Source organism: Telopea speciosissima, chromosome 8 (assembly GCF_018873765.1).
Source record: "Telopea speciosissima isolate NSW1024214 ecotype Mountain lineage chromosome 8, Tspe_v1, whole genome shotgun sequence".
NCBI lineage: Eukaryota > Viridiplantae > Streptophyta > Magnoliopsida > Proteales > Proteaceae > Telopea > Telopea speciosissima.
This window is the reverse complement of record NC_057923.1, coordinates 20,426,492-20,436,439: the sequence shown is the minus strand read 5'-3', so window position 1 is coordinate 20,436,439 and position 9,948 is coordinate 20,426,492. Positions and strand designations below refer to the sequence as shown.

At 38.9% G+C, this 9,948-nt stretch overlaps 1 protein-coding gene across 2 annotated transcripts in view; it reads right to left on the bottom strand.

The window, feature by feature from the left end:
- Positions 1 to 1,329: 1,329 nt before the first annotated feature.
- Positions 1,330 to 9,948, bottom strand: part of LOC122671234 (golgin candidate 5-like) — a 77,158-nt gene continuing 68,539 nt past the window's right edge. For both annotated transcript variants that reach the window (XM_043868347.1, XM_043868348.1), the window contains exons 15-20: positions 3,933 to 4,059; positions 3,606 to 3,829; positions 3,179 to 3,238; positions 2,992 to 3,105; positions 1,719 to 1,793; positions 1,330 to 1,622 (exon numbers count right to left, since the gene is read on the bottom strand). In XM_043868347.1, coding sequence (XP_043724282.1) covers positions 1,590 to 1,622; positions 1,719 to 1,793; positions 2,992 to 3,105; positions 3,179 to 3,238; positions 3,606 to 3,829; positions 3,933 to 4,059 — 633 coding nt within the window. In that variant the 3' untranslated portion in view covers positions 1,330 to 1,589. The remainder of the gene's footprint in view (positions 1,623 to 1,718; positions 1,794 to 2,991; positions 3,106 to 3,178; positions 3,239 to 3,605; positions 3,830 to 3,932; positions 4,060 to 9,948) is intronic.

The following is a 9,948-nucleotide window of genomic DNA, read 5'->3' as shown; positions in this document are numbered from 1 at the left end:
CTCGATTCGCCTTGGTTCACGCCTGTGCCCTTGTCCGCGCCTGTGCCCTGGTCAGCACCCTTGGGCCTCGATCCATCTTGGTCCGCGCCCGTCTTTGATTCGCGCCCATCTAGGTTTGCTCCAGTCTCTAGTCCGCGCCTATGCCTCGCTTGTGTTTCACGTCGAAGCTGGTTCTCCACCGGGCCTGGGATGACCCACCTCCTTAGGCTGGGACACATGACAACTCACGATTGACCAATGTGATTTTGGATTTATCACTTGATATCTAAACTGAGTTAAAAATGGGATAAGAATCCCTCACGTGATCACATCACTAGTGGTGAGGGGGATTCTTCCTCCCTCTAATGAAGCTCTGGTCATTATTACATGAGGAATTCTAATCAGACAGCAAATTTAGATGCGTGTCGTTAAAGGTTTTTTTAACAAAAAAATTTAAATCTATATTTTAAAGAGAATAGATGGATTTCTTCAAGGAGAAATGTTTTCTGTGGTGGAGTATAACGCCGATGCCCAGACACAGGCCCCTGCAAAATGACATTGGAAATGACGTTACTATCCCTTGGAAAAGCATAAATGTCTCTCCTGTTGATATTTTTCGATGCATTCCTATTGGCTCTTGCGTAGTTTTAGAAGGTAATTCTTACGATAATCCTTAAGAATTAGCTTCCAAACTCGAACAATTTTTTCTCATGTTGATTTTTTTTCTTTTAGGGAGCACTCTCAAGATCCTCCTTAAGAATTACCTTCTGTCCGGGGGAGTAGGGTATGCTCCCTGAGAAAAATTGCCCCTTCAATTATATTTTTGAAGCTTAATAACTTTGTCACAAAATCCTCTTGATTTAAAGCCCAGGAAATGGGTAGACAATATATTGATGCTTTCCAAGTTTCCAAGTAGTAGATATTAGGATTATCTAGATTAAAATTGGCATTAATTAAATGGTGGAGCCAACCACCATTTCATGCATTTGACCCAATCATCTAAATGGACGATCCTGGATTAGAACATGGACCATTTGTGGATGAATCTCTTCAAGCATCATGCCCAGTTTCAAAAAGGTAATTCTTAACGAGGATCTTGAACCTGCCTTCAAGGGTAGAATCAAAATTGTTCAAGTTTAACAGCAACTGAGAGGGCTATTCACTTTTCTATAGAATCTATGTTTCTTATTAAACACACTACTGCTCTGTCTAACATTAGCTTTTTCAAAAAAAAACAGCCTCATTGAAAAGAACAAACCGGAAGAATCACAAAATGATTAAAACTGCCTTGCGGAGAATACAAAATGCATCTTCAGGTTAATTCAGTTTACTCTTCAGAAACTTGGCATTGCAGGCCAAAAAATAGTATTCATCATATGAAAGTGTTAATTTCAGTATCATCAATCATCCATCACGATATACAACAACAACTACTCAATAACTGTGGGTTAGGATGGAGACTCGTAGGATTCACAAGGAAATGAGCTCGTGTATGTATCTCCAGCTGAAACATTACAAACCAGCATTCAAAAGGATGCGAGAAAGGTTATATAGCCAGACGTGACATTCCAAATATGACCAGACTGAAGAGCCAATACCAAACTTGATGATCAAGAGGCACCACTGGAACTCAAATTCTGGATCTGTTAAACATTTAACAAATAAATGAGAATGATGAAAACACAAAAACAAAAAACAATGATGAATTCCAAAAAAATGCTGCTACCAGGGATTAGTACCTTATTCACAAGCAAGCTCACTTGCTCTTTATACATCTCTTTCAAGTCCACAATATCAGCCCGGAGTTCTTCCAGCTGCACAGAAGTGTCAGGTTCAATTAACACTGGAACACAATAGAAGCCCATGCCCAAAATTATTGTACTACTGACTGTAGAATAAGATATAAGATCACGAAGAACAGCTGGAAATCATGCCTCTAGAAATCCATGTACTGAAAGTGAAGAAAGTCACTTGAGCAATAGATGAAATTCTGAAATATAACGAGGCCCTGGTAAGGGCAGCAAGAGTTTGAATCCTTGCATAAAGGATTTTAAAACTTGGTATCGGATTTCCTGGATCAGTATCAGATGAGGAACACTCAATCTGGGACAATGCAGGATGATGATCTTTATTGATTGGTCAGCAAATTCTTGGTTTGGATTGTGATTAAGTGGAGAAAACTTGATTTTTATAGGAGGAAATGACAGGGAAGGTGACTTTTTCTCACATAATATCATGGGAAGCCAGTTAAGCTTAGAAAACTTGATAAAATATTCGAAAAGTCTTTTAACCTTGGGTGAAAAAATTGGACCATGTATAAGCAAGGATTCAGAACTAGGCATTAGTCTGGATCAGTCCAGAGCTTAACAGGCTTCCCATGAAAATATGAGAGGAAAAATCACTTTCCCTGTCATTTTCCCCTATACAATGAAGTTTTTTCCACTTCATCACAAGCAATATCAATCAATGAGGCCTGAACCACATAACTTATAAGTTTACCATCCAAAAAGGAAGAATCACAATACAAAGCCTCATAAAGCAGCTTTACCAAGAATTCAGCAAGTTAATCATTCACTAAACCATCTCATCAAAGTAAATTATTATTACTACTACTATTATTATTATTATTATTATTATTAATCACTAAAGTGGATGGTTTTTGAGAAACAAGAATGGCATAGTGTGTTAAGTTGGACATGAGTTTGGCCTCATTTTTATCCTTGGTTTTTGGGATCCACATCCACTGCTTACAAATTCTATGTATATGAGGCAACAAAGAAAAAGGAACCTGGTGAGAGTACTAACGGTGGTATTAGCATTAGTCTGCAGTCTCAAAGCATGCACTCTCATACTCCTCAGCAAACATGAGAGGGAAAAAAGGGTTTGTAATCCACAGCCCAGTAAAACCCACAGCTATGGGCTTAAAGGTGCTTTCATTTTCATGGTGCACAAAGTTCACTGCATTAGTCACTACGGCACAATCACTTTTATAGCCAAGAGCACATTGTGTACCTCTTCATCACGTTCACCCATTAGCTCCAGTGCTGAATGGTGCCTCCATCTTATTGCTTCTAGCTCTGCCCGCAAACCAGGCAATGTAGCTGCTTCAGCCCGCAGTTTCTCACACTGCAAAAACATAATAATTAGGTTAAATGGTATTAAAGGTAACAAAAAAGGTTGGCAATTGATGGAAGCTGACCTGTTCAGTCATTTTAACTAATTCTTCAGCAAGAGAGTCACGGATGGATTCCAAGGATGCCTGAAGTTAATACGTCAAAGAAATAACTAAGAACATCCAAAGCTAAAAGGGAAAATAAATATTGACAATATTAATTAATGAAATTGAGAAGCACACAAAACTTACGATGAGGTTAGATAACCCAGTCACTTTTATTGAAAATATAAAGAAAAAAAAACATACATCTAACCCAGTCACTTTAATAACATAACACAGAAGCATGTACAGAAATGACAAAGCTACTCCAAAAATAACTGAAAGTATAAAGACTAAAGAGATGCTCAGGAAAATAAATATAGTTCCACCATACATAATCATAAATTGGTCATAAGAAATGATAAATAATAATAATAATAATAAAAGAAAAAAGAAAACAAATTGGCCCTACCAAACGGGATATATATGATGCAAGTTCCCCATCCTTCTGACGGAGTGTGGCTTCAAAAGTACTTGGAGTCATGCTCTTCAAATAGTACGGCGTAATGGTTGTCTCACTGGGATGTCTCCTCTCAGAAAAACTGTTAGATGAGTCCAAAGATGCTTGCAGGAAAAAGCTTTCCTCCAAGCTACTTAGGCTTCCAGCACTATAAAGTTTCCTGATGGACATATTTCCTGCAAAAGGAGAAAAAAATATAACCTAAATAATGTTTTTAAAACAATTAAAAAAAAAAAGATCATAGACAAAGAAAATGATGTAAAGCAGACAAGGGCTTACCATTTTCAGCATAAGGACTCAAAGGACTCAAGTGTCTGGATGTTGGAGGTTGATCAGAAATGGAAGAACTTTCAAGTCGACTAGTTCTTTCCAACTCCAACCTAGCATTCTTCTCCTGTTCTAGCTCCTGTGAATTCCCAGGTTCTAAAATTAAGATCCTAGCCCACTTGTTCTAAATGATGTTCACAATGCCGACAATAGATGCAAATAATATTTAGGAAAAAAAACTCCATTTGGAGCCTTGGAGCACAAACCTCTGTAAACAATGGCCTACATAGCTTTCGAGCAAGAATTTAAAGACAGATATCAGAACCCTCGTTCCCTAATGATACCAATCCAGATTGGTTGGTAAGGTATGGGACTTAAAAAAAACCAATCCCCCAACTTCCAAATTTAGAGTTCTCACATCATCCTATCAGAGGAGAGGATGAAAAGGGTGCCAACAAAATGTATAAAACTCAGTTCAGGAGATTCCCGAGCTACCAATGCCCACGTAGCAACCTCCTAATTGAGATTAGCACAAATAAATGTTCCCACAAGGAATCTGTGATGAAAAGCTTCCCTTTCTCTAAAACCTTCTAATAGGACCTTTTCCAGAATTAAGCCACTAGCCCTATCTAGGTTAACCAAACCACCTTAACAAGCCTCAGTTGACACCACAGATTGTCTGATTCTGATAAATCACTATTCATAAGGAAAAGTTATAATCAAATATAAATCACAACCAACACCATAATCGACTAAGAGTGCCATCAGCCATGAACCCTAATTCTCTCAGCCCTATTAAATCTTATCGTTGTCAAGGCGACGCCTTGGCGTCCAGGCGCCTTGCTCCCGCCTTGATTTCTGATGTTGCCTTGGTTGCCTAGGCGACGCCTTGTCGCCTTGTTGGTGTCGACTTGGTTTTTAGCCCCCTCGACCTCCTTGATTCACCTAGCCGCTGTAACAACTATGATCCCTAGCCATGAGCGGAGCCAAGGTGGGGTAGTTTGGGGGGTGGGGGCCAATTGCCCCTCCTGAATTCCTTTTACAGAAACACGATGTATCATGCCTATGCAAGGGTGACTGTACTGCAGGCAAACCAATCCAATTAGGCCTGGTCAACCCTTTTCCAAGACATTAATGGTATATATGGGCTTAGGGCTGATTAATTGTGGGTTATATGCTGTACCAGGCCTTAATTATAAGCTGTATAGTGGGGTCAGTGGTTTTGTATAGGAATAGTAGTTTACTTAAGTGCATAGTTATCAAGGCGTCGCCATGGCGACACCAAGGCGTCCAGGCTCTTTGGTCGCCTTGGATGCCTTGGGCGCCATGGCGGGCGCCTTGCCGCCCCCCACGCCATGGTCACTTTCCCGCCTTGATAACTACGCTTAAGTGTCTTTTATGTTTCCTAGTAGAGTAGTAGTAGCAAAGTTTTAATTAAGGAGTGAGCAAGTGAATGAGTTCAAGTTTGGTTTGGAATCTTCTATAGCAAGTATTTGGTCACTTTTAGTTTTTATTTAGGTAACATGAAGGAAGAGTTGTTTAGTTGGTTTAGAAATTCAAATAGGGTCAATCTAGTCTTGAAAATAGGTCTGTATTCCTACATGAATAAATTTGAGTTTTATATGTTGGTTATTGTGAGAGCCCTCTAGTCTGGTTTGACTGTTGACTTCTTCTTCCCGGGTTTGCTTCTCGTTTTGAACACTCCTCAGGTCTGATATCTTCCATCTTGTTCTTTTCCTCATATATTCTATCTATCTCTTGATCGTCTTCCCTAACTGCTTTAATCCATCTCCCTTATCTGCTGGTCTTCTTTTTCTTTATTCTGACATTAATTCTCTGCAAGTCTGGTAACATATTATTTTCTTTCTGATCATCAGATCTGGTTAGATCTTAGTTTATCATTAGATTTTCAGAAATTTGTATATTTGCTTATTTTCAAAGCTATCTGGTTATCATATAATTTGCTGAGAGAATTTTCAAGATTTTTCTATAGTCTAATAGATCTGGTCATCACTTATACAGTCATACTCGACCAGAATTCCAGCTCGTTCTGACCTTTCTTCTTCAACTGATAGAGATTCTCTCTCTTGGTTTCTCAAATCTGGTTCTGTCTGGTAATAATATTAAATGTGGTTCCAGCAGAGTATTCTTGCTTCCAAATCCCATATCTAATAGATCTGGTCATCACTTATATTCGACCAAAATTTCAAATCGTTCTGACCTTTCTTCTTCAACTTATAGAAATTCTCTCTTGGTTACTCAAATCTGGTTCTGTCTGGTAATAAAATTAAATGTGGTTCCAGCAGAGTATTCTTGCTTCCAAATCCCATATCTAGGATATAGGGTCACATCAGGGTGCTTGGGTTATTAGACTTGACCCCTGAAGTTAGAAACTAGCTTTATATAATATTTGTCTCTTTGCCTATGGATCCCAATGGATCATATATATTTTATGAATACTTGGGTGAAGAGCAGGATTAGTTGTCTCCCTTCTCCAAATGTAACTGTTCTTAGACTGTTACTATAAATAGGGTCATCATAGATGTCATGACCTCCCGTGATATTGGACGGTCTCACAACTTTCCACATATATCAATCATAGGTGGGTCCATGTGATAGAGAAGCCACATCCACCTCATCCATCAAGTTTGAGCCTGAAACAAGTAGTGTAAATTCCTTGGATGTGAGATTGTGAGTTTAAAGTGAATTTGATCACAAGAATGCCAATATATTCCACAACAGTGAATGGCATTCTTGCAAAACAATGAATTTTGAAACATAGTTTTCAAACACTTCCCATACTTGTTTTGCGCTGATATTTGATCACTGAGATGGATGCAAAGTTTTCTTTCACATGGACTGACACTCGTTCACCAAGTCTACCATACATCCCAAGATAAGCATGCCGTCATGAAAAAAAGTAAAATCAAGAACAGTCATGACATCTACATTTGCCAAAAAAAAAAAAAAAACAGAAACCCTTTCTTAAAAGTTACTATGCTGAATCCATAGGTTCTAAAGTACTGTTGTATTTCCTTGTTTTTTCTTCTCATCCTCCTCTTGTAGTCATAAGTTAATTGAACTTTGCTGCATTTTATTTTGCTAAAAACAACTTTGGGTTGAAGCAATTAGAAACAGAGTGAAAATGATTTGAGAAATGATCTCATTAACTAAAGTGACATTTTATTTTGCTAAAAACAACTTTGGGTTGAAGCAATTAGAAACAGAGTGAAAATGATTTCAGAAATGATCTCATTAACTAAAGTGAGTTCCAATTAACTTATGACTACTCTCTACTTTCATTTTTTTTAGTCTTCTTGAATTTAAATAAATTCAAATTCTGCTAAAAAGGAGATGATTTATCAGGATTTAATAAGTTAAAAATTATTTATGCGCTTATAATTGGGAAAGAAATCCTAGATGCCTTTTCCAATTTGTGTGTTTTTTTCAGTATGCACATAGTCAGCAATGTATATTCCAATATTTGGGTATTCTATGTAAAATTTCATTTTTAATTCATCAAGGAAAAAGATTGACATAAAATCAGGGTAGACTAGGTAGAGTTTTGCACCCCCAACACCCCCCCCCCTCAAAAAAAAAAAAAATCTTGAACCACCTGTTCATATGATGCAGATTTCAAGGTGTATTCAACGAGGAATAAAGGCCACAAGCAGGCCCACACCTAGGTTCAACAACTTAAGTGTTTTAAGCAGCCCACAATAGACCCTGTTATAAGTTCTATTCATGCCCATCTGCTGGTTGTCACTTAAGCCCATAAAGAGCTTTAAAGTAGCCACTGGGAAGCTTTATGAGGAGGATTCTCTTGGAGGATTTCGTAGGCCCATATGACTGCAACATGGGTGTTGCTACAAGTTAGTTTCTAATTTTGTAACCAGCTACTTAGTAGTTAAGTTAGTAGCTAAGTAGTTGTTTCTATTTTATTTACTTTCTATTTCTATATGGTAGCTTTGGATTTCATTCTAGAAGATCCTAATTAGATTTCCAGCCAAGTAACCCTTCCCCAAGCATAAGGGGCTAGGGGTTACCATTCTAGTAATAGGGTGATTGTTACATCTGTGCCCGGACCCTGACCCGAACTCCGAATGTAGGTCCGAAACCCGATGGATCCTGGGTCTTACCCACTAGCAACAGGTGGTGCGCCGACCCGGTGATCATTTTTGAGGGGGAAACTCCGGTGATGTCATACCTACCGATCCGGAGGCAGCTACCAGACTTGTGTCGCTCTTCCATACACAAATTGATGGACAACCTAAGGTACAATCCCAGCCTAATCAAAATAGGAATAAATTCATTTTAAATGTCTGAATAAGGGTTTAATGGCCACAAATTATACAAGGGCAATGCCCTAGGCATGGCACAAGTCTCGGTGGGGCTCGAATGCCGAAATAGCAGGGTTTTACCTACTGGTCTATTGGATCAACCAGTGGATCGACCAGTACTACTATACTGCTCAGATTTCATTCCAGATGCGTGGGGCCCACTATCTCGCACCCCGGGTCACCTCTCCGTACTCAGAATGACCCGTGGAAATATTGCCATAACACTGTGATCGTGTGGGGCCCACTTTGAAGCCATTTGCATTGGAGAATTGGTTTTAAGAATGTGTTTTTCATAAAACATATTTGGCAAACAGACCTTAGTGGCTGGACATATAAATAAGCCAGCCTTAGACCAAAAAACTCCCCTGTTGAAATTCGTTGAAGAGAAAGAAGAGAAGGAGAAGGAGAAAGAGAAGCGAAGAAGAGGAAAAGAAGGGCTTGGAACCCCTTTTAGTGCTTGGATCCTTCAAGGTAAACCCTCCTCACCCACTACTCTTTAGCCCTCTATGCTGTTCCTAGTAAGAAGCATGTTCAGTTGCTAGTTCTGGCCATACATCTGTGAACCATTATGTAGAAAGGAGTTATATCACGATCTTCCTAGCATAGGAGGCCTGATCTTTGCATGCATGTTAAGAACTATCATCTTTGATCCACCAACTACCTTCCACATAGAAAAATACCTGCTGTAACTATAGTTTTCAACCTTCAAAAGTTGATTCTCAAGTCATGTAAAGTTGTGGTCAAGTACTATGGTATAGAAGCTTGTATTTCCTTAAATGCATGCTTAATGCAAGGTTCTATTTTCTGAAAATCAGATCTACTATAGCACAGAGATAACCTGTTTATATGTGTGTTCTACTGTTCTTGTATACAAGACATGCATGCTGTCCATATTAGCCCAACAGCCCAAATCCTTATGCATGTAGAAATTTCCCTTTGAAAACCCTTACTGTAACCTGCTGGTACCTCTTGATCATCTATGTAAACCACTAGTCCAAAGATCTAAGTCAAAACAGCCTTAACCTTTAAATTTTCGAGCTGTACTTGCACTGGTCCATTGCTACTGGTCCATTGGATGGACCAAAACCAATCAACCACTGCTGCTGTCATGGCAGTTTTGAGTCCTACTTTGGTCTGGAGGATTGACCAAGGTCACCCCTAGTTACGCAGGGCAATTTAGTGTGTATTAATGCAATTTTCTAATTTATTTACCTAGGCTTTGATTGTTCGCCCGACGACGCATATCCGTGCACTCTTGTGGGCCAGCAGTCTTTGGATCCGACAAAGTATAGCCAAGGTGAGTGGATATTGGATCATTCTTGTAAGTGTAACCTCGTGAACATATCGAAGATAACAAAGTTACCTTTATTACTAATATCTGTGTTATATTATTACTTAATTGCCTTTGGATATTGAAATTACAGATGTAGCTGTGGACTGTGGTTGTGAACATGTTGATTACATAATTGATGGATTTAATACATGCTATGTGGACTATTAGATTAGATGCTGTATTAGATGGCTTGAAAATGAAAGGCATGGTGAGCCATAGTATGGGCTGCGGGAGCACCGTGCATTTCATACTGGAAATGAGGTTTGTGGTAGCCCGTAGAATGGGATACGGTCGACACCACTTAACTCATACTGATCATGTAGATCATTGGGATAGGTAAACATACCCTTATGCT